A 24,122-nucleotide genomic window follows, 5' to 3' on the forward strand; every position below is an offset into this window, starting at 1 on the left:
ATGAAACATCTCAAAAAGATAAAGCAGTTACCCACCTTTCGTAACTGCTGCTCTTCGAGATGCACTGCTCATGTCCATTCCAATAGGTGTATGCGCACCACGTGCATGCTCGTTGGAAGGGTTGGCCGTGCAGTCCCCTGGATTGGCATCTTTAGGGGAGGTATATAGGGCTCTGCCAACCCCACACCTCCTCAGTGCCTTCTTGCCAGGTACTCCGACAGAGAGTGGGTGGGTGGGATTTGGAATGGACACAAGCAACACATCACAACACTCTCATGTGTCCTCAGAGATGCTGGGAGGGAAAATTACTGGAGGCTGGAGTGGTATTGGCACTAGTGTAGCAGGGTGCTCTGGCAGTGCCTGCACAGGCTCAGTTTTGGGCATCTTTTGATGGTGCAGGGTGACCCAAATGGCTGAAGGTGGCTGGTGGGTGGAGATCATAAATGCCACTCTTGATACTGGACTCTGAGTCCACTGCACCAGAGCCTGCCATTGCAGGGGCCCAGGGCATTTTCATCCCAGAGGAGCTTCCCAATGTTGGTGCTGAGAATGAGATCGCAACCGGTACTGGGCACTACACAATACTGAGGACTTTGCCTCGGACTCTGACATGTATTTGGAGCCAGACCAAGGTGGAGTGGTTTCCGACAGTGCCAGAGAAAGGTTCAGGAGCGACAGCAAGCATCGCCTCATCATGGCTGGTTTGCCTTGGTACCAAAGAGGAGCCAGTGCCAGCATTAGTTCAGGTGCCAGTATTGGAAATGTAGGTGCTGTCAGATGGCTGTGCCAAGGGTGGTGCTGCAGGGAGGGCTGGTGGCAGTGCCTGTGCCTTATGCGGCCCCGTAGTTAGCGCTGGTGATGGTACCAACTCTTCCACCAGCACTCCATGCAGATTAGTCATCTGAGCCTGAACTCAATGGTGCCGGGGCTGCTGCGCCTTCCTTATGTTGTCCGGACATGGGACGAACCAAACTGTAATTGCTGCCAGCCTTCTGGCTGGTGAGTGGCCTCTATCCGACCTGGTCTTCTTGTGCGGAGCAAGAGACTGGGAGCAGTGCTGCACCAAGGATCTGTTCATGTGTGTTGAGGAGTCATGACAGTTCTCTTTGTGTCTCTCCTCTCTCAGTGTCAACGGGTCCCGCATTGAAGCCAATGAGCTGTGCACCTGAGAGGTCGGTGCCGGCCACCAGCTCTGGCACCAAGGGGCTAAGTGTCAACTCGATAAGCAGACGTTTCAAACGTTTGTCCTTCTCTTGCTTGGTTCTTGGCTTGAAACTCCTGTAAATACTGCACTTAGCAGTTAAGTGCCCCTTTCCCTCAACACTTTAGGAAAGCAGTATGTGGGTCTCCTTTGGGCATAGCCTTGCCCAAGAGTCAAAGTGCTCAAATCTCTGGGGTCATTGCATGCCCTGGGCCAAAATGAAGAAAGAAAAGGGAAAAGAGGGGAGGAACTCCTCCAACAAAAAACTATCATCTACTAACTACATGAATGACTAACACTTAGAATAACTATTTACACAAAGGGAAACAGCTAGGGCTATTTTGCTGAGCAAGAGAACAAGTGCTCCAACGACCATCACTGCACGTAAGAAGGAACTGAGGAGGCCGAGGGGTAGGGTTGGCAGAACCCTAGACTGTGCCAGGAAGGCACCACTCCAGGGGACTGCACAGCTGACCCAATGGGTACTGCTAAGGGAAAAACCTTCCATATGCACACCTATGGGAATGCACATGAGCAATCACTTGAAAAAAAACCCGCAATGTTTGTGATATATAATGATATTTTTCCTTATTAAAGAAGTGTTTTCATTGTTAAAAATGAAGGAAAGTCATCACATAAAACAAAACTATTCAAAGTCAAATCAATTACATAATTTTCCCTAGGAGAATTTATTCTGGCATAATAAATGCAATTTTAAGTTTGCAAAAACAATCTTCCTTACCTCCTGCCTTCACAGCTACATTTTGTCATATGAAGATTTTACTTGTATATAATCATCTGTGGAATTGATGGCAACTTCAGGAACAAAACTGATAAACTATTTGATTGTCAAAAGCAAATCTATTACCTTTACGTTCAGAAGCAAAAGCTTTCTACTTTTTATATTTACTACTGAAAAATTACTAGTTTTGACTGACTTAACATTATAAAAAAATTACTGAAGTTACAACACTAACCTCTCTCAAGAAACAAAATTATATCACACAGTCACCTACCTGAGAGAGACGCCATTGACCAGCTGTTTGTGTTTACAGGATGTGGAAGAGAGAGGAAAGAATGTGGGGGACATATTGAGTGGAGCAATTAGATTATTGATGATTTCACTCAGTTGAGCACTCTGAAAGACACAGTAGTCAAGCTTTCATTCACACAAAGCAACAAACTAAAAGATGCCTCTATCCCCCATCATTTAGTATTCTAGGTCTAGTTTTCTCCATGACAAAGTAATTACCAGACCTCTGGACATGCCAAAAAAAAAAAAAAAAAAAAAAAGGCACCTCATATCTTTTCAGATAAAAAACACAAACTTTAAAAGTAGCCTGCAGAACACATTTTATCTTTCATGTAGCAGTTAATAATGGTAGAAATTTTGCAGCTGATTGTGTAGCTGCTGTTCGTAACTTCGAAACTGGGCTTCAATACTGTCTCAAGAGAAAAAAAAATGACTGCCTACTTGTTATCATAGTATTGGCTGATAAACCAAATAGTTTGGTCATTGAAAGAATCCTCTTAGTTGCTCACTTAGGTTGAGAAAAGGTATAATAATGGCCAAAAGAGCAACAGTAAGAACTAATGGAAATAAAAAGATGCTAGACGTGATAGAAATCCCTACCTTTATTCTTATTTACTGGTATATTCAAAAGCTACACTGAAAGTCCTCAAAAAAAAATCACGACTTTAAGAATTGTGTGAAACAGAGATGCAGTTAATTCACCAAGACTAAGAATTCTTTTTTGTAAAGTGACAGAGCGCAGATAGTATTTCACAACTTCTCTGTGTTTTGAACATTAAACCTTAGTGGTTACTTTGACATAAAATTTAATCACTAGGTTGTTTAGAGGAAATTACTACTAAATAGTTTGACTTTGCTAATATAAATTATGTATATTTGAAATAGCAGATTCGTGCCTAACTTTTTTATTTGCTAGGATTCACTCTACCAGAAGTAAGATTATTTATTAAGTATTCTTAAAAGAAAAACAATACACAAGTTTGTCTCAGAACATAAGCTGATTTACAGAGCTGGCAGCTAGATAAACTTTCTTTTTTATTTATAATGTGAGCAAATCTGACATGGAGTCAGCAAGAAAATAAAGAAGGCCATAATTTCAGACCTTTTTCGGGCAACTGCACACTTTTAAAACTGTCTGGAAATGTTTAGGCACCTCAAAAACCCTCAAATGTTACTTTAATCTTAACTGCTTTAAAAGTGGTCTGTAAAGAACTGCACAGCGAATACTCCAAGTAATCAGGCTAAGCTGGGACATTGCTAAAAAAAATACTGTCCAGCTTATTTTGTGCCTTTTCCAGCACTGTGTATATTTCCCATTTAGAAAATATGATCATAAAGTCACAAAACATAGCAGGGGCAAACAGGAGTAGGTGTACTACCTGAAACTACTTTTATTTCGCTTTTTAAAAGCTGACTAAATTTCCCAGTGATGCATCTAAAAGTCTGATAAATCTTTTATCTTCTTTGTTGGACATTATAAAAACAAATTTTACTCCACTTTATCCTAACAAGTTTCCTACAGTTGGTTCATGAACATGTTTCCCCTATATCTTTACTTGCATACCTTGTAGGGAAAAGAAAACCTTCTAGGATCTACACCGTATTTCCTAGAATCCAACTTGGAAATTAATATTTGAGACACTGCATCAAAATTCTGCTCTCAGCTATGCCTAAGCCACAGAAGTCAATGGGGTTACAGATATATAACTTTTCACAGAGTTGGCCTCATGTTTGTTGGGGAGAGCAGGTGAACAAAGTTTGGGGGTTATTTTTAATGTAATTTATTTTTACAGAAAAGTTGCACTCGTGAGAAACCACAGCAAAACTGCACTAATCCAAATCCTTATGGACAAGAAGTTACATGGGAAACTGTTAGAGTTGTTGTGCAGGAACCTGATGTTTATTTCTCTGAAGCAAGAAATGGCCACTTTGATTAAATCAAAACAGAATTATAGATACTTCAGTGAAAAGTTAATTTGTAAACCTAGTGACCAGTTTATTTACTTAAGATATTCAATCCATCAGCAATCACTCTTAGGAATGTGAAATATCTTTACGGGTCTGTAAAGAAATGCCAGGTAGCTTGCTCTAATTCTGTAAAAGGTTGGCTCCATTTGACACTCAGTTCTTACCTGTTTTTCTATGTTTCGTAGAAGTAAAGTGGGGCTGCTTGGTGACATTTCAAAATCATGTTCCGGAATAGAATCCTGTCTCTCAAAGGTAGCTTGAGAATTCCCTGTGGAGTTTAATAACACTTCTGGGTTTGTCAATTGCATTTGCTTCTTCAAAATGTCTTTTGGAAGTGGGAATTCTTCTAAGATCACCATCCCCTAGACAACAGCAATTGAAAACAGTAAGTGGACAACAAATTAACCCTCTTAAATCATTTTCAAGAGGCAGTCAACCCTGCAACATACCTCCTAAGCCTGGAGCAACTCTTTGGAACAAGTCTGAGTATGCTCAGTGCATTCAATATGTAAATAATACTTCATCCACTTAAGCCACAATAAAACGGTAACATTCATTTTTTTTCTCCTTGGCAATACTAAACCTATGCCCATAAAGCTGCCTCAGAGTCTATGCCAAAATTCAAATTAGAAATCAACTATGTGATTCTTTGCCTGATGTTTTAAGATGATTGGTTTCCTCTTCGTAGAAACAAAACCCTCAGTCTTTGATTTCCAAGTTAGTTAGCATCTTTACAGATGAGTTTTCTCTGAAAGTCCTTAAAATGTTCCCTTCCCTTTCTTCCCCAGCTGCTGCCACCCACACAAAATGTCAAGGTTTCTCTCCACAATCCATTAAAGCATGAAACACCGCAGTCTTTCACCATAATTCAAGATAATTTTTTGGAGTTAGGAATTTTTTGTATTCATGGAGGCAACAACTGCATATAAAATAATTTTTCTATGAATTCCATTGTTCTTCAAGGCCACAAGTAGGAATAAGACATCAGCCTCGGTGTATTTTTTTGGTATCTCATCTGGAGTATAAATGGCTTAAAAGGATAAGTATCGCTTTTCATAGTAATGAACACCAGATTTTTATAAACAAAAACAATAAAACCCTTTACTTTCTTCTCCACAAGAAATATTAAGTGTCAAAAGCTTTTCCTAAAATAAGAAACTGCAAAGTCAGAGACATTATAGCACATGTGAAATAAAATAATAAATAATCAGAGCTTTGAAACAATCAAACCTATTTCCTCAACTGGTCATGCTAAAATGCCATTAGCTTTAACTTATATGCTTCTTTTCCTTTCAGCAAAAGCCTACAGAAACTTGGAATTTTGTGGCATGAGCCGGGAGCGTAAATGTGGTTCTGAGATCTATTCAGATATCTGAGCTACTATTTAGTGATGAAAGAATAGGCTCTTCAACTTCACCTTCTCATATTTTGGTTTTCTTAAAAGTTATGGAGGATGAAGGAATGGCATGGAATGGAACTCAATCAAGAACCCTGTATTTCTTCTAATATCCAATAGGAGGAGAGGTCTCTACCTTGGCTAAGGCTCCTGTGATGCTTCCAGGATAGTGCTTTAATTGAATGGTCCTCGCCAACATCACACTGACACCTTGAGTCGTGTCTCAGTCGCAACTAGCTCTAGAATCTAGAATAAGGATGTTAAATATCTGTTAATTGACTAGTCGAGTAGTCGATGGAGTTTCCATCGACTACTCAACTAGTCAATAGGCACTTCCACATTCCTCCTTTGAAATATACATTTCAAAGGAGGAATGCGGAACACCGCCTGCAGCCTGGGGCCCCCAGCGGGGACTCTTGTGCATTTCAAAGCCGCAACACAGCATGGAGCTTGGGGTCAGCAGTGGACTCAAGAGTCCTTTGCTGATCCCGAGCTCCATGCTGCGCTGTGGATTTGAAATGCTGCGTGGAGCTGGGGTCAGCTGGGGACTCCCAGCTGATTCTGGGCTCCCTGTGGCATTTCAGTAGAACCGAGGATCAGCTGGGGACTCCCCAGGTGACACCAGGTTCCGCGCAGCATTTCCTCAGAACCCAAGGTTAGCTGGGGACTCCCCAGCTGATCCCAGGTTCCACAGAAATGCCGCGGAGCCTGGGATCAGCTGGGGAGCCCTCACCTGACCCCAGGCTCCACAGCGCCACTTTGAAACACTGAGCGCCCCACAGCTGAGCCTGAGCTCAGCTGTGCAGGGCAACCCCTTTGAAACGCAGAGGCGGAGTTCAAAGGACAGCGCCGCACAGCTGAGCCGCTGAGCACTCCCCCTTTGAAGTACCCGTTCCCCCCAACTTTGCTGCTTCTATCTGATAGAGGCAGTGGAGGGGAGGAGGAGATCAGCTAGTTGACTGACTATGCAATAAGCTTTTGCTTATCGGATAGTTGACTAGTCCTTAACATCCAGAATTTGGATTATTTTTTCAGAAGAAAAACGGGGAAACACACAAGCAGTATGGAGTTGCCCTCATCTTGAATCTCTCCATTGTTTCCACTGTTCAAACTACTGTCCAAGAACAAAGTTAATAACTGAAGAACTGTTTCTGTGAATCTAAACTGTGGCAAACTACATGTTTACTGAATGAACATGTCTACAAACATACTGCTCCTTCTATCAGATTGGTTTGGGTTTCCCTGTATTAACTATCAGGAGATGGTCCAAGTCTCAGACATAGCATATTTGGCCATTATAATATTTGTAGGTCACAAAGCAAGAGAAGTTGAAAACTAGGCCTTGTGACCAGGGAAATCAAGTTTTTTCTAAGCCTTCTCTTAGGTCGAAAGGGAGGATCTGCCAACCTAAAATCTCTCTAATGCAAGCTGAGAGTCATAGATCTTAGTTTGGGATGGATAAAAAAGAAAATTCAAAACCTTTGTATTGCATTTTGAAAAGGTAATCCTGTTTTGTTGCCATTCCCATCAACAAAAGACTTTTAGAACAAGAGAAAAATATGTAGTTATGTTTGCCATTGCACTTCCCCCCTGGATTTTTAGTATGTAGCTTATTTATTTATTGTTTTGTGTGGTTACACAAAAAGGCACAAAGCATTATTTGGTTGTAGTAGATGCTCTGTAAAGCAAAAGGATGATATATAGCGTGTCCCTTTTGTGAAAGTAGAAAGAATTATATTTTAAGAGAAAGATGAATTATACTGTAATAATTGAATAAGTTGAAGGAACACTGTTTGTCTCTGAACAGGAAAGAGGAAATTATGTTAATGTTGTTTGTAGGTATGCAGATCAGAGTGCTAGTCAGGTATGCCTGTGGTAACAGGAAAAGGAAACATTAGGTGTTAGGCAGAAAGTAATTGAGATAGCCAGAGAGATATGGACAGGAGATTGCTGTGTGCTTGATATGGAAATGAAGATACTTGACTAGCCTCATACTAATCATGCGAAGTTTTGCCATCCTTTTAATCTTGTTAAGTTGTCTTTCTTTTGACTGTATAAATCAAAGGGGTTTGAGCCTTGTATGGAACTCACATTTTCTAGGTGAATTAGCAGAGCAGCTTTGCTAATAAACAGAGCGGTCTGACAAATCTGTGAGTCTTGTGTCTGACTTTGACACTTTCATGAAGAATTTACAAGCCAAACACAAAATTCAAAAAGTAGAAGAAAGGGAAAGGACACAAAAGCCACATGATGCAGGTGACAGTCAATTTTTTTAAAAACTGTCTTTCACTGGAGTAATATATTGCATGACTGGAGGGGGGAGGAAAAAAGAAAGGAAAGGAGTTAACAGAAACAAGATTCTTAAAAAAGGAAAGGGTGGAGGGAGGGAATAGACACAATAAAACAGGGAGAATGAAGGTGGAGAGAAACAAAAAGGAAAGGGGAAGAGGAATGGTGAGATATCTGGAAAGTAAGGAGAAGAGGCTAGCTTGTAGCCAGGAAGACTGTAAGCAGAAATGGTTGGAAAATGGAAGTGAGAGTTGCCACAGAAAATTACAATAAAAAGGACATTTTTTTCTGTTTGGAAAAAAATGAGAACTTTTGGCAACACAATAGCTTTTGGTTTTCTGATGACTTTTTCTAAGTCCAATGAGATGAGTCTCTCAGCTCCTTATAGCCTTGCCTGTCCTTTGAATCTATAGAGGTAGCGAAGATGGACTGCCTCTTGTATGGGACCCGTGACGATGCCCACACAGCAGGGTCTCCCCCATTCCACATTAATGTTCTAACCAGACCTTTCAGCTCCCCAAAATATTGTAAACTGACATTTGTTTCATATTTAAAAGAGAGAGAGAGAGAGAGAGATTCCAATCTGAGGTAAGAGGCCCAGATGTGAGGCAGAAAGCATCATTTCTGTAGCATTCATCCCTGGGAAGGGATGGGGCTTGGCCACATGTGAACGTACCTCCTACCACTAAAGAAATACATGAGTAAGAATACCATCTCCTAGTCACTGCCATGATGCAGATTTCTTCCCATCACCCTCACAGCCATGCTGATGGGTTTGGGGTGTGAAGGGGTGCCCTAAGAGTAGGTGCAGAGATCATCCACATAGATACTACATGGATTTAAAGTTTCATGAGTTGCCCTCCTTTCAGTTCTACAGAGGGAGGCAAGGCAAGCCCTGGAAACATTCCACCACCACAAAAGGAACAATCAATGAGCAGGAACATGCTGAATTTTTGCCTTCATAGGGAGGGAATGAGTTGGCTGGCCTATAGAAATGAAGTGCTAAGAACAGTATGATTTAGCATAACATTCCTAAAAAACAGCCTAACAATCTTGACTTCCTTAATTTTTATTTTAAACTTGTATAAACAGAAAAGTTGATATCATATTGTAATTCTAATTATAATGAGCATTTGACACATTCAAATCTCTCAAAAAACATTAATTTATTTGTCCTGAAAATATTTCTGTATGGTAGGGGCACACACAAAAAAAAAATCACTGTTTCTTCTTTATACATAGTAGGGATGTAAGAGTGCAGCTGTTTAAATGGGTAACCAATAAACATAAGCTTATCAGTTACCAAACGGTTACATGCATGGTTTGGCTCCCAAAGGTAGCAGTGGGAGGCAGCACCTAGCCCCTAGGAATAGGGTACACCGGGACCTGGCTTTTAAGCTGGCTATTAAGCTTTTAAGCCAGCTCCCAGCACACACCAGCTTCCGGGGAACCAGCTGCCATCCCGTGCTGCTGCTTATAACAACAGAGGCAGCAGCATGGGACAGCAGCTGTTTGTAAGCTGAGGAGCCTGAGGAGCTGGCTGCCACCCCATGGGTAACCACTGAATTTTTCAGCCGTTACATAGTTAGCAAATGACACATTTGAACATTCCTAATACACAGGGAAACTCAAGTCACTTCCCCAGAGCCATAGTGAATCAATGACAGAGCCGGGATTAGAACTCTGGAGACTCTGATTTCCAATCCCATGTGTATGCCCTCTAGATAACCATGCTTCTGATTTCTGATATCTTCTCATTAACCTTTGTAATTCTTTGCAATATTTTGCTTGGCTACCAAAACTGTTACAAAAAGAAAAAAATAGTACTGGAAATATTGTCAATGGATTATTTGAAAAGCCCACTTCTTAACACACAGATCATACCTTGGTGGCACGTATCTGCCTATGAAGGTCGGTTAGTCGTTGGATTTTGTATTCTAGCTCCGAAATCTGGGTTTGAAGCCATGTCCAACGGTAGCCAATTTTAGCTCTGTCTACAAGCCACTTCCATTCAGAATTATAGTTGCTGTAAATAAGATGAAATACTGGTTAGACCAAGAAGAAAAATAAACACGTTTTCATAAATGCACTTTCAACTGATGAAAGCATCTCATTTGTCTTCTGAAGGCATCTAATCAGGTTAACTCAATACAACATCAACATCTGATTTCCTTAATTAAGAACCGGTACAAGTTTCTTGCACTTTATTCATCGTTCAACAGATTTTGCAAGTTGGCTTTAATAAAACTGTTTTTCTGTTATGTACTCCAAAGCCAAAAAGCTAGACTAACTACTAAACTAGATCTCTTAATGCAAGTTACAGATTTTAATAGAATTCCAATAACTCTACTAGCAAAACCCCAAACCACTGTCAAATCATACTGATTTCCATAATCACCTCACTGACACTTCTATTCTAATAAGGCACAACTCAACAGTTTGCAATTACATATGCCATGCTATTCAAAGCTGTGACGGTATTGTAGGTTATGGGTTTTTTAAAATCAATTTTATGCACTCAATTACAGATTTGGGTGATTCAGCTGTCGCTGGTGTCAATTAATTTTGGTCAATGTGCATATTAAGTAAATATATCATATATGATACTTCAAGGCTATGTCTACACTCGTGGCTTCTTGCGCAAGTAATATGCAAATGAGGCTAAGCGTGGAATATCGCCGAGCCTCATTTGCATACCTAATCAGCCACCATTTTTTTCAGAAGAGGCTCTTGCGCAAGAAGGAGCATCTACACTGCCCTTTCTTGCACAAGAAAAACCCTCTTGCGCAATGCCTTTACACCTATTACTTTTCAGGAAGAACAGCATTGCGCAAGAGGGTTTTTCTTGCGCAAGAAGGTGCAGTGTAAATGCTCCTTCTTGCACTAGAGCCTCTTCTGAAAAAAATGGTGGCTCATTATGTATGCAAATTAGGCTCAGCGATATTCCACGCTTAGCCTCATTTGCATATTACTCGCGCAAGAAGTGTAGACATAGCCCAAGAGGTTTTTTTTTTTTAACATTCACATGTATTTGAGACAAAAAGTAATATTTCAACATGTAACTTTTGTGGCACTCTATGCTTCAAAGCAACATCCTGGAACCCACATCTTCATTGCTGTCATATAATTATGATATGTTTTCTACAAAGTATACCTTGTGATGTATCATTTTAAGTCCTGATCTGTTGAACCTGCATATACTATCAGAGTGAGACACTGTCTAATTCAAATCCTGTTTAGTTTACAGAACTTAGATTGTGTGCTTATTTTTATTTCTATCCTTTATGACTACCACTTAGAATTACTTACAAATCTACCTTTCTATTGTTAATAAACCTGTTTCACATTTTAACTAAAGCAATACATTTTGCTTGAAGTGCTGGGGAAACCTATGCTCAGTGTACTAAAGCTAATAGTCCTGCAGCACCTTAGAGACTAACAAAAAATGTAGATGTTCTTATGAGCTTTTGTGAGTTGTGGCCACAAAAGCTTATGATAGCACCTACATTTTTTGTTAGTCTCTGAAGTGCTGCAGACTATTTGTCCTTTTTTCAGTTTTTTCAGTTATAGACTAACATGGCTACCCCTCTGAAACTTCAGTACTAAAGCTAGTGCATGTCCTCTCCACATTGAGGGAGGGACGGGCAGACTTGACTTACATTGGTCAAGCTTCTGACCAGGGCAAGACAGTACAGCTTTGGGGCTGGTGAGAGCTTCTCTGTTGCTGGTTTATGAATGGCTGGGAGAAGCATTCAAATAACCCAGCAGGCATGCCTGCCTGTAGAGAGGTTTGCAGCTTGTCGCAACATCACAATGTGAGAGGGAGCCCAGGTTGGCAAGCAATAGGGCTCAGTGGTAGCCCAGTTCCAGGATGCACCCAAGGAAAATCCATTACAACTTCCATTAACACTCTCTCATTAACTGTTTAGCTGGGAAAAAATTAAAATATAAACTAATAAGACTTAACTCAAGGTGACAAGCAGTGAGTCAAAGCTATTTCAGAGGCAATGTAAAAGCAAGACTGGACGTCTTTCTGGAAGGTATGCTTTAATCACACAAGATACTGAACTCAATATAGGAGTAATGAATGAAATTGTGTTCTGTACATAGATGTTTGAATTGGCCCCCATCTCACTTTGAACAGAAATAATTTTGGACGGAAAAATCAAAGGTGACAGGGTAAGATTCATCCCTGTACCAGCACTGGGGCTGGCATAGAGATATTTCAATTTTGTTGTTTCAAGATCAGCACTGTGTCATTTAAATTGATTGTATTAAAAAAAAATAACATTTCATACTACAGAAAAGCCCTTCGTAAAACCTAAGAGCAGATCATATTTGACAACCCTAACATTTCTAAGATAAAAAATAGGTGATTAAAAAAATGTTAAAAGCCACATGGTAACTTTTCAGATCTTCCCAGAAGCAAAAAAAGGAAAATAATTCTAAGGTCAGCTTTAAAAATAAACCATTCAGCCTGTTTTACGTGTAGTCTTTTAGCTACTAGGCACAGTGGTTACACCTAACTTTGACCCTCTCATACCAGTACTCCCTCTAATTTTTATGTACAGAATGAAGTTTCTTATGTGCACCAATATGGAGAATATATAAGACACATCACGCCCATATTGGTGCACATAACAAAATTCATTCCGGATATGGATAATCTGTGATCAGGGTAGAGCCAAAGAATTCAGAGTGTGGGATGGGGTTCTCACTGGGGGTACAGGCTCTGGGGTGGATCTTGGGCAGAGGGGTCTCAGGGCTGGGGTAGAAGGTAGTGTGCAGGGGTGAAGGCCATGGCTTAGAGTGTGAGATCTGGGATGGGGCTGAGCATGAGGGGTTTTGGGTATAGGCTCCACAGGGAGAGAGAGCTCCCCTCATTCTTCTCACTGAAGCAGCTATGAGCCAGGTGAGAATCACCTTTCTGCAGGCCACAGCAGCTCCAGTGAGGCTGGGTTAGGCTAGAGGAGGAGCGTCTCTCTTGCAGCTACGGCAGGTCTGTGCTACTGGGAATGGCAGTAGGAGAACTTTGAGAAGCTGCCTGCCCCTGGTTGCGGCAGCTCCCTGTTGGGGCCGAAAGAGTGCACCTCTCCTCCAGCTGTGGCAGCTCTATGCACAACAGCCCTGAGCCCCTACATGGGGCTTAGCCAGCTGTGTGTCTACACAACTTAGAGGGAACCCTGCCTCATATACCAATAAATGAATCTGAATCTATTAAATGCATCTGATTACACTTATTAAATGCACTTATTAAATGCATCTGAACTGGGCTCCTGAAATCAAAGCAGAAATATAGATTCAGTCTGTGAACTAATAAAGTGATGGAATTGTAATTGTGAAAGGCAGAATGGATGATCGTGAATAAAAACTGAATAAAGCCTGAAAAAAACTGATCAGACAGAGTACATTCAATTTACAAGTTTTATAAATTCCCAACAACAGGCTTTATACTAGCAAAAAAAATCATATGTAATCAATTCATGATCTTCTCATTTTTGGTGACCCCTTAGTCTCTTTTACATTATTATCACTAGCATATATTAACCTGCTTTGATTATATTGGGGTTAGCCTGTGTCTCATCACAGAAATATTAAATAATGTTTCATATTTGTTTTTATTAAAAGTCATACAATTAATATAAAGATTAAAAATCAGAGCCAATGGTGGAACAAGTCAGAGTTAAATACAATAGCATGATAAAGTGAGTGTGGCTGCCTGGCATAGTCTCAGTGTGCTCGCATGGTTCAAAAAGTTACCAGGAAGGCTGCTTAAGGAGGATATATTGAGTCACCTAATTAATCAGTTCAAGGAAACAGTGTAATGTCGTTGAATGGGAATAAGGAGGTTAACAGAATTTGCCATTCACCGGAGAGAGAACTGTTTCTGTTCTCTTCCCAAAAAGAGTGGGGGAGCAAGGAAAGATAGCAGTTATGTCAAGAAACCACCTTGATTTAACTAGTATATCTTCAATGATCTGAAATTCAAAAAAAAAAATCCTACAGAAATCAGATACTAAATCAAACTACAAAAAAGGACCATGAACAAATAACACAAGTACGTAGGGACAAAGTCAGAAAGGCCAAGGCAAAAAATGAGATTAAAGAGGCTACAGACAAAGAGTAACAAGAAAATGTTCCTCTTATTCCACAAATACATGAGAAAGACCAAGGACGTGGTAGGCAAGTACTCAATTAGAGGTGAAAAATAATAGAAAATGTGGAAATGTTGAATGACATTTTTGTTTCAGTTCTTAGCAGAAAGGTTAGTAGCAATAGGACATTAACATAGTGAATGCCAGTGAAAATTAGATGGGATCAGAGGATAAAATAGGAAAAGAACAAGTTAAAAATTACATAGATAACTTAGATGTCTTCAAGATACCAAGGCCTGATAAAATGCATCCTAGAATACTCAAGAAGCTGACTGAGGACATAGCTAAGCTTTAGCTATTATCTTTAAAAAGTCATAGGAGATGGGAGAAATTTCAGAGGACTGAATAAGTGCACTTCTAGTGCCAATCCATATAAAAAAGAAATAAGGACAACCTAGGGAATTACAGACCAGACAGTCAGTGTAACTTCAGTACCAAGAAAGATAATGGATCAAATAATCAAGTATTCAATTGGCAAACACCTAAAGCAGTGTTTCTTAAACTGTGTTCCGTGACACACCAGTGTGCCATGAGGTAGTCGGAGGTGTGCCGCAGAGAACAACAGAATTCAAATTGGCCACCCTTAACGGGGCAGGACCTTCCCCCCCCCCCCCAGTAACTTTCTCCCGACCCTTTTTTCCCCTCAAAAACTTCCCCCTCTAACCTTTCTTCCCCCCCCCCCCCCCAACAAAAAATCCTTGGTGTTCCTCATAAAAAAAAAATTGTGTGGTGTTACTCAGTCTTAAAAAGTTTAAGAAACACTGATCTAGATGATACAAAGGTGATAAGTAACAGTCAGCATGGATTGTCAAGAACTGTGTCAAACCAGCCTAATAATTTTTTATGAAAGACTAACAAGCCTAACGGATGAGAGAAGTGGTAGATGTGAGGAAATACAACCTAGAAGGAGCTGTTATAAGGTGGGTGCATAACTGGGTTGGATAAACCATTCCCAGATAATTGTTATCAGTAGTGACAATAAAGGTGGAAGGGCTATAGAGAGGTGCACTGCAGGGATCAATTTTGGGTTCAGTTCTGTTCGGTATCTTTATCAATGACAATGGTATTAGACAGAACGCTTAAGTCTGCAGATGATACCAGCATAGGATGGGTTGCAAGTGATTGGGAGGATAGGATAAACTTGAGAAATGGTAAATAGGATGAAATTCAATAAGGACAAATGCAAAGTTCTCCAATTTGGAAGGAACAATCCTTTTCACACACACAAAATGGAAAAGGACGGTCTAGGAAGATGTAAGGAAGAAAAGGACCAGGACTCACAGTGGATCATAAAATAAATGAGTCAACAGTATAACACTGTTGAAAAAACCCCCAAAACCACATGATGTATTAGGGAGGACTGTTGTAAGCAAGACACAAGAAATAATTCTTCTCCTCTACTCAACAGTGATTAGGTCACAACTGGCATTTAAACTGCAGAGCCACAGCAGGAGTAGGTCCCCAAGCAGCGTGAGCCAGGACAGAGCCGGGACCACTGCAGCTCTTCATTTTAAATGTAATAAGAGCTGGGCAGCTGTCCCTGCTCGTGGAGGCCCGGACCGGCCACAGGCAGAGGCTGCTTCGTGGCAGACTCCTGTACTCTCCCCCGCAATGCTAGAGGCAGCAACGCAGGGTGGGCAGGCGGCACCATGGTAACAGTGCTGGGGGGAACCGGCTTTTAAGATGGCTCCCCCCAGCACCAGCTCCTGTTCGCCCCCCTTGCTACCTCTGATACAGAGACAGCAAGAGGGGAGGGGTTGAAAAGTGAGTAGTCAACTCGACTCCGCAATAAGCTTAAGGTTATCGGGTAGTCAACTACTTGACTATTTGCTTACGCCCCAACTTTATATAATATTTACTGCTGCTATGAATGTAGGGGTCTAGATTAGATGACCTCTTGAGCTCCCTTCTAGTCCAATGATTGTATGATTCTACTGATGAAGAACTGAGGGCGATATTACAAGACATCTCTGGGCTGGAATCTGTGAGCAACGTGTTAGGGTTAAAAGCCCAAATAAAATTAAACATAGTTTATGGGAGAAGGGTAAAAAGCAGCCATGTTCTAATACTGAAAATAAGCAAGAGGAAAAACTCTCTACAACAAGTACACCAGGGCTCATCTAGACTACAGGGAACGGTCGAAAAAAGATATGCAAATTCCACAGGAATTTGCATATCTTCTTCCTATCTCACTTTCGAAAGCTGAGCTTTCAAAAGTGAAAGTAATTAGGATGCAGCTTTTTTGGCAAACCCCTACCCCCTTGCCAAAAAGCCGCATAAACCTCCTTTTTTGAAGAACAGCTTTTCACCGAAAAAGCTGTATCTTAATTACTTTCACTTTCGAAAGCATGATTGGAAGAAGATATGCAAATTCACGTGGAATTTGCATATCCTCTTTCAACCATTCCATGTAGTCTAGATACGCCCTGGCCACAGACCGAGAGAAAGTGCCTTTACCACTGCAAAGAGGAGGAATTAGCCAGTTGTTCTTATTTCACTTGTATGGTATGATATCATGCCAGTAAAGATATCCATGTTCAGATACAGCGTGGATTGATTTAAATTACCCCAAAATATCATTGATTTAAAAATCTATTTCCCACGCATACTTTTTCAAATAGGTCTTAAACAACAGTGCAAATCTGATCACCAGAACACATTAATTTACAATTGAGCACAAGACTTTACAACATCTTGGAAGATTTTCTTTGTGTAATGTTTTAAATAAAAATAGAGTTATTAATTTAGGAAATAGTACATAATACTTATTATCCATGTCAAGCTGCAGATGCAGCAGCAATACATTAGGAATGGTAAAAACACAATAACACTTACATTTCATTAAACTAATTCTTAATGTTACAAAATTGTTTCACATTTGCACTTGCAGCAGTCTCCTGAGTTGCCAGCTGATAGCTGTCCATACACTCTTTTTTTTTAATTTTCAAATTTTATTAAATCTAATAGTCATCACAACACTAAATGTTCGGTGTCCTTAAAACTTCTACATCTAGCTCTCATCTTCCCCACTCCCACTGTCACTCTGATTCATAGACTGAAACAGAAATACGAGTTTTCATAATTTTTCAACTTCCAGTTGATTCCTTAGCTTTGTGTGAACAATACCAAATGATGAAAATATTCTCTGTCTATAGAGGAAGCTACTATTGTGAAAAGTTGGCTTAACAACTAAAGGAACACTGTTTCAAAGTGCCTGGCTAATGATTTCCATCAAGTCACAGGAGTGACTTTGTTCAAAACATCAGTAAACATGTACTGATTAAATGGCTTTGCTCCAGCCCTGAAATGTATTATGACTGGCATAACTACGGAGTGATTTTGAAATGCCCATGCTTAGCAATATTATCATCTTCAGAAGCTAGACATCTACCTTCATATCTGGGGTCGAGAATTAATCTGGGGTTGCAAGAAAATGATATGGAATTACTGTTTGATCTATTTTCTCCTTTATTGCCTGCAGTTTAACTTTCTGGTGAGGGATTTCTTTTGTCAATATCTCTTGAAGTGCCTTCCAAATTTTGACAGATCAGAAATGCAGCAGCAATTTCTCTGATGTTTAAGGTTATAAATAATAGACTTTGTAGGGATGTAAAAGGTTAACTGGTTACCCAGTAAGCATTAGGCTTACCAGAATGCTTACTAGGTAACCAGGTGGATGGCCAACTGTGATAGGCTGGAGCAGCCCTACCCGACCATGTACGGGTAGCAGGAGAGGCCCTGGCCGCTCTGCCTTGGCCTGTGTGGGTTGGCAGGACCCCAGCCACGCATGGCCAGCAGGCAGTGTGCCAGCTCCAGGTGCACTGACTTGGCCTAGGCGGGCCGGCAGGGTCACACCAGCAGGACTCAGATCTCTCCTGGCCGCTTGAAATGCAAAGCCCCACCAGCCCACCAGTGGTTAACCAGTTAAATGTTAACATTTTAGTCGTTTAACAGGTTAACTATTTAAACGGTTGTTTACATCCCTAGGCTTCAGTATATTGAGCATATTCTCTATATTCCTCTTCAATTCAATGTTAGATAACTGGAAGTATCTCATTCAAAATATCTTATCGCTGTTTTCTCTCCGAAGTTTTATGAAACTAGACCAATCCTTCATAAATTGTTCAAAACAGTCAATCACAGAATTCCATCAACATCTTGAGAGAGAATTAGTTTGGATCCTCCTGCTCACTTCAGTGAAGCTGAAGAAACATAGTTGTTATGAGAGTATTTTGCAATTTCAACAACATTTTCTTTAATTCCTGGAGAAGACGTACTTAAATCTTTGGCTAAAAGATGCGTCCAATGGGCACTGCAGCCATGTTATTAAGGAGCATCCTTCTGTTTCTTCTTCTAAGTACCTTCTCATCTTTGTCATGTCTGCAGCACTGTCTGTGGCAAAATGGCACAAGCAACAGCTGAACTTCTGTTCACAGTTTATTACAACTTTCACTGCCACTTTTTAGATATTCTGTTGTGTGGGCATTTTCCAATGTAACTTGTTTCTGACAGATATACAACCCCATTTTTTGTTGTCACACACGTACATATTACTGGAGCATTATGTACATTGCTCCAGCCATCAAGGCTTAAACTGGAAAATTTCCCCTCAGTACTTCTTGCACACTGTTCAAGTTCCTTCTCATACGCTGTCTTTAGCAACCCTCCACCAATGTCTGCTCTACCAGAGGGAGTGTATTCTGGTCATAAGCACTCAATTTAATTTTCTTATTTTTAAACAGGAGAGCAATTTAGTATTTATTGGTTTTAAAAAAAAATAAAAATCCAATTTAAATAAAAAAATCCAATTTTTTATTTAAAAAAACATTGAGTTGTATCTACTCTGCTCAAGACCAAACCACAATGGATAAAGAAAAAGCTTGTTAAACTATGAAATGCATTATCTGATAGAAACAGGTCATTATCAATAATGGAGTCTCTATATCCTTATATTTCACATGCAAAAGAAAAAAAAGCATTTTATCACTACTACCATGAAATATCAGATCTTGGATGGACGGTATTCACAATCAATTCTGCCATAAAGTATGTATTTATCATTCCCTCAAAAGTCAATACGAGTTGCATGGCCCACACCTGAGAGCAGACTTTGGCCTTAGAATAGTCTAATTATAAACATACACTTCATACATTTAAGTTTTCATAACACTGTTAAATTAGATGATGGTATACATGCCCATAGGACATGCTATAAGGAAGTGTTTCTAGTGGTTAGAGTATGGCACTGGGTATCAGGATTTCTACAACTGTGAAAATTTTAGAGAGAAAAAAAATAAAGACCCACAATTTTGCCAAGCTGTGAAAACTGAAATTGATACAAATAGAAACAATGCTTAAAATAAGCGCTGATATGAACTGATATAGAGGCAGCAAAGGGGGAGAGAAATGCAAGTAGTTGACTATTGAACTACTCTTACATCTCTAGACCCAATAACTATGCAAATCCAACTATGCAGATCCACAGAACAAAGCTCCATCAAGGGGTACAAAGCAACTAGTAACAGCTACTATTAACCAAACAGTATAGCAGATCTTACAGAGTGGAAGCCCCACGCTCTGATTCTAAACTGGGAAAGGAACATGAAAGTGCATAGATACTTTCGGTGTATGTCCTTATTGCAAACCTGTTTACTCAGTTTTTGTGCTGAGGACGAGAACATGACACTGTCCTCATATTCTCATAGGAAGTAAAACCAGGTGTGTTTTTCTCTGAACAATCCCAGACCATTAGCAATGCTACATTTTTAAAATTTCTCACTTTTCAATGTGCTGAAAAAGTAAAACACTACTGCTACCAACTCTGAAACAGTAAATTATATTTTTAAAATATACTACAGTGATTAAGCCGACAAACCACTTAGGGCACAATCCTGTTAGCCTTTAGCATATAAAAATCGTAACAGAGTAAAAAGCTTTTATTTAATTTTTTCCCACATGACATGCTCGAGCTATTTCAAATAAGCTGTTTTTCATGTGAAACACTGGTTTGATTAAATTGCAGCAGGTCAAGCCTATGTGACTTGCATGTAAGAATACACCAAATAAAAACAGAAGAAAAACCAAACCATAAAAAGCTCAGATAAATGCAAGCAGTTAGACTATAATCAAATTATAATTAGAAGAAGGAACTTGCGGCTGGCAGTGTAGGGGCAGTGCATTACAAGTCCATGAAGAAATTCATTTCTCAGGCCAATAGAGACAAGTCTGAGCTTAGAATGGCACTAAATGAAACCAAAAGAAATGTATTACTACTACCAGCCACTCCTAGCCTTCCTGGAGAGACCTCAGCCCAAAAATTGTTGATAGGACAAATGCATGTGTAACCACCACCAGGTGGATTTGAACCTGGTACCTCTGAAGTGGAGTATAGGAGCCTCTACCCTCTGAGCTAAAAGCCAGCTGGCTCCCAAACCAGGTCTCTTGGTCTTCACTGTTGCTGTAGTCTGGGAACCACTGACATTGCTCAGTAACCACACTAGGTGTGTGGGTTACACATGGGCTACGTCTAGACTGGCATGATTTTCCGGAAATGCTTTTCATGGAAAAGTTTTCTGTTAAAAGCATTTTCGGAAAAGAGAGTCTAGATTGGCACGGACGCTTTTCCGCAAAAGCACTTTTTGCGGAAAAGCGTCTGTGGCCAATCTAGACGTGCTTTTGCACAAAAAAGCCCCGATCACCATTTTCGTGATCAGGGCTCTTTTGCGCAAAACAAATCTCAGCTGTCTACACTGGCCCTTTTGCACAAAAGTTTTGCGCAAAAGGGACTTTTGCCCGAATGGGAGCAGCATAGTATTTCCGCAAAAAGCACTGATTTCTTACAGTAGGAAGTCAGTGCTTTTGTGGAAATTCAAGAGGCCAGTGTAGACAGCTGGCAAGTTTTTCTGGAAAAGCGGCTGATTTTCCGGAAAAACTGGCCAGTCTACACACAGCCGGATAGTATAGCTTATCCTTCCCTCCCATCCCTAAACTCTCTGCATTCCTGCCTTCCCCAAAAGGGAAAAACAAAGAAAAAAAACCCTGAACTTTAACATGGAATGTATTTGTTACTCAAACTCATCTGAAGAAATGGGTTTTGTCCACAAAAGCTCATGATACTATATGGCTACATCTACACTACATGCTTCTTGCACAAGAAGCCTTTTGCGCAAGTGTTTTTGCACAAAAACGTATAGTGCAAGAGCATGGCCACACCTCAAAGCACATCACAAAAGCGATGTGCTTTTGCTCAAGAGAGTATCCATGCTGCATGGATGCTCTTGCGCAAGAAAGCTCTGATGGTAATAACTGTAGCGCTAAAAGCAGTTATGCCTCAGAAAAGGAGGTTTACCTACGGCAGAAAAAGAAAAACCCTCTGTTCTGCCATTTAACTGCCCATTTAATTGCACAAGAGCTCATTTGAGGTGTGGACGCTCCCCAGAGCAAAACAGCTGCTTTTGCGAAAAAACCTTGTAGTGTAGCCTGCATGTTTTTGCTAGTCTCTAAGGTGCCACAAGACTACTTGTTTTTAAAGTTACAGACTAACACAGCTACCCCCTAAAATATTGGGATGAAGCCAGCAGGCATTTTTTTTTAAAATCATTCATTTTACAAATTCTACCATTCATCTGTTGCTTGGGATTTATGTTTCAGTATTATCTATAATTAAGGAGAAGCTAAAAGGGCAACTGCATGGATAGGGGAACTGCTAGCAAAAGTAAAAAGCAGCCTCACGCTATGCACAGACATTTTATTGTGAGGGATTTTCTGCTTCTGTAAAGATAGTTTGAAAAATAGGTATTAGGCAGAAAAATAATAGGAAAGGAGAATCTAATCAAGGAAAATGTATGGTACAGAAGAACACAGAACCAGGCTCTACAGGGCTGGTCCAAACTTAAGAGACAGCTGAAAAAATTATTAGACTGGGCCATGAGTCTTCAAGGGGTAGTGTATGATGTTTTCCACCTACCTACCCTAAATTCCTATGGCCTGAAAACTGTGAGGAATACATCCTCATCAGGGATGAAGGGATTGGAGAGGATAAACAGAGTGCCCAGACATGTATTTATGGGGAGAGAGTTAACAATAAGTGGAAGTTTTGTATTAAATAGGTGGTACAAGCTGTAATGCGCCCACGCTAGTGTTATGAGAAAGCACTAAGAGGAACTCCAAATGTACAATCTCCTGAATCAGACCACAAAGATTATAAAATTGGCTTAATTATAGCCATTTTTGCCTGCCAAATTTTTTCACCCGTATGGTATCATGCATTCCCAGTTTGTATGAAATCACCTCAGATTCAAAAATTAAATCTTATTATACACAAAAATGCACCCTCCTAACTCAGATCACTCAGCTTACCCTCTCCTCCATGAAATGGGTGGCTTCCATTCAGTCCTGCTCTATCCAACTCTTTCTATCCTTGAATGGGGGGGGAGGGGAACAGAATGCGACAGAATGGCAACTGCCTCGAACATCCTTCCATGGTCCCCAAGCATCTCTCTGTGTGCACTTGACCTTTTTATTTCCTCCTTTTCTTTCACTCTCCTACTCCTCCTAATTTTTTTCCCTCTATCATACCACATTTTCCTGTACCCTCTTCACGCTGCCTCCTGCTCCTCTCATTCCTTTAAACTTCCCTCCATTCCTGGGCTGCTCCTCACATCTCTTTGGTATTTCACTTTGTTTTTCCCCCCTTCTTGCTGCATCCATACTCTCATTTCTGGCAACTCCATCTTCTCCTATCTGTGTTTAGTCCTCACATACGGAGTACAGGACCCCCCCCCCCCATCTTTCCTGGCAACAGTTAGACTTCAGATTCATTGTCAAAGGAAGTTGGCCATTCTGGATGTAAATACATCTTTGTAAGTTTGACTGTTAAAATAAGAAATTCTTGAGAATCCTTAAAAATAAGCCAAATATGGTAAGTATTGATAAAATCATGAGTTATAGCAACACTGCACAGTGACAAGAATCCTGATTCCCAAGAAGCTTGGCTAATTAGCTACAGAGACAAAACAGCTCATACTTCACATCACCAAGTACTGCAATACAAACAGTAAAAATCAAATTAGCATTTGCCAGCCCATGACTGAAACTGCATGTTTGACAGTATTATCTGAACTGGCCCCAATCTCCCTTCCAGCATTTTACACCAGGGCTGTGTCTAGACTGCATCCCTTTTCCGTAAAAGGGATGCAAATTAGACACATCGCAATTGCAAATGAAGCGGGGATTTAAACCCCCCCGCTTCATTTGCATAAACATGGCTGCCGCTTTTTTCCGGCTCGGAGCTTTTCTGGAAAAAAGCACCAGTCTAGATGGGGATCTTTCGGAAAATAAAGCCTTTTCCAAAAGATCCCTTATTAAATGAAGCGGGGGGGGGGATTTAAATCCCCGCTTCATTTGCAATTGTGATGTGTCTAATTTGCATCCCTTTTACAGAAAAGGGATGCAGTCTAGACAAACACAGCCCAGCATTACAACCAGCTTCATTACAGCCCCAACACCTGGTTAAGCTCACCAATGATTAGCTTGAATATAAACATTGCACATCATTATGGTAAATGCAGGGTTCCTGTGATCTACTATATATTTGAGAGTTTGTGTGTCTGTCAGTCGATGAGTCTTTTGTTTGTTCAAGAATTCCTCCGAAACAGTAAGAGCTAGGATCTCCAAATTTATCATAACTTAAAGCAAGTTTAGGGTTTGGTTGTGCAAGGACAATGGGATGTGCCTAGAATACACATCAAACAGAAAGGGAAGGGGTCTACTAGCAGGGACACTTATACTATAAAATGACCACAGGAGCGAAGAAAGGGGCCAGAGATGGAGACCAGAACTCCTATAATCCTGTTGGGACAGCGGCGGGCAGGCATGGAGAAAAGGACAGCTATCTGAGAGAGTCTGTCTGTGTGTCTGTCTGACCAGGAGATATGCACCCCTCCAGCCGCTGTGCTTGCTGCAGCTACAGCAACCATGGCCAGGTGCTTCTCATCTGGCTCCAATTTGCTGTGGTGACAGAGGGTTGGAGTTTTCCTCTCTCCCCAGGTCAGTCCGCATGCTGAATTTTTCATCCCTGCC

The 24,122-nt window shown here is 40.5% G+C and overlaps 1 protein-coding gene across 4 annotated transcripts in view; it reads right to left on the reverse strand.

Moving 5' to 3' along the window:
* The window catches only part of KANSL1L (KAT8 regulatory NSL complex subunit 1 like), a 106,895-nt gene that overhangs the window by 58,351 nt on the left and 24,422 nt on the right, over positions 1-24,122 (reverse strand). For all 4 annotated transcript variants that reach the window (XR_012905316.2, XM_075933925.2, XM_075933923.2 and 1 more), the window contains 3 exons: positions 9,772-9,913; positions 4,367-4,564; positions 2,218-2,339 (listed from right to left, as the gene is read on the reverse strand). Coding sequence is in view for 3 of the 4 variants with exons in the window: in XM_075933925.2 (XP_075790040.2) it covers positions 2,218-2,339; positions 4,367-4,564; positions 9,772-9,913 (462 nt within the window). In the remaining variant the exon portion in view is untranslated. The remainder of the gene's footprint in view (positions 1-2,217; positions 2,340-4,366; positions 4,565-9,771; positions 9,914-24,122) is intronic.

This window comes from Pelodiscus sinensis, chromosome 7, assembly GCF_052426305.1.
Source record: "Pelodiscus sinensis isolate ZL-2025 chromosome 7, ASM5242630v1, whole genome shotgun sequence".
In the NCBI taxonomy this organism is placed as follows: Eukaryota; Metazoa; Chordata; order Testudines; family Trionychidae; genus Pelodiscus; species Pelodiscus sinensis.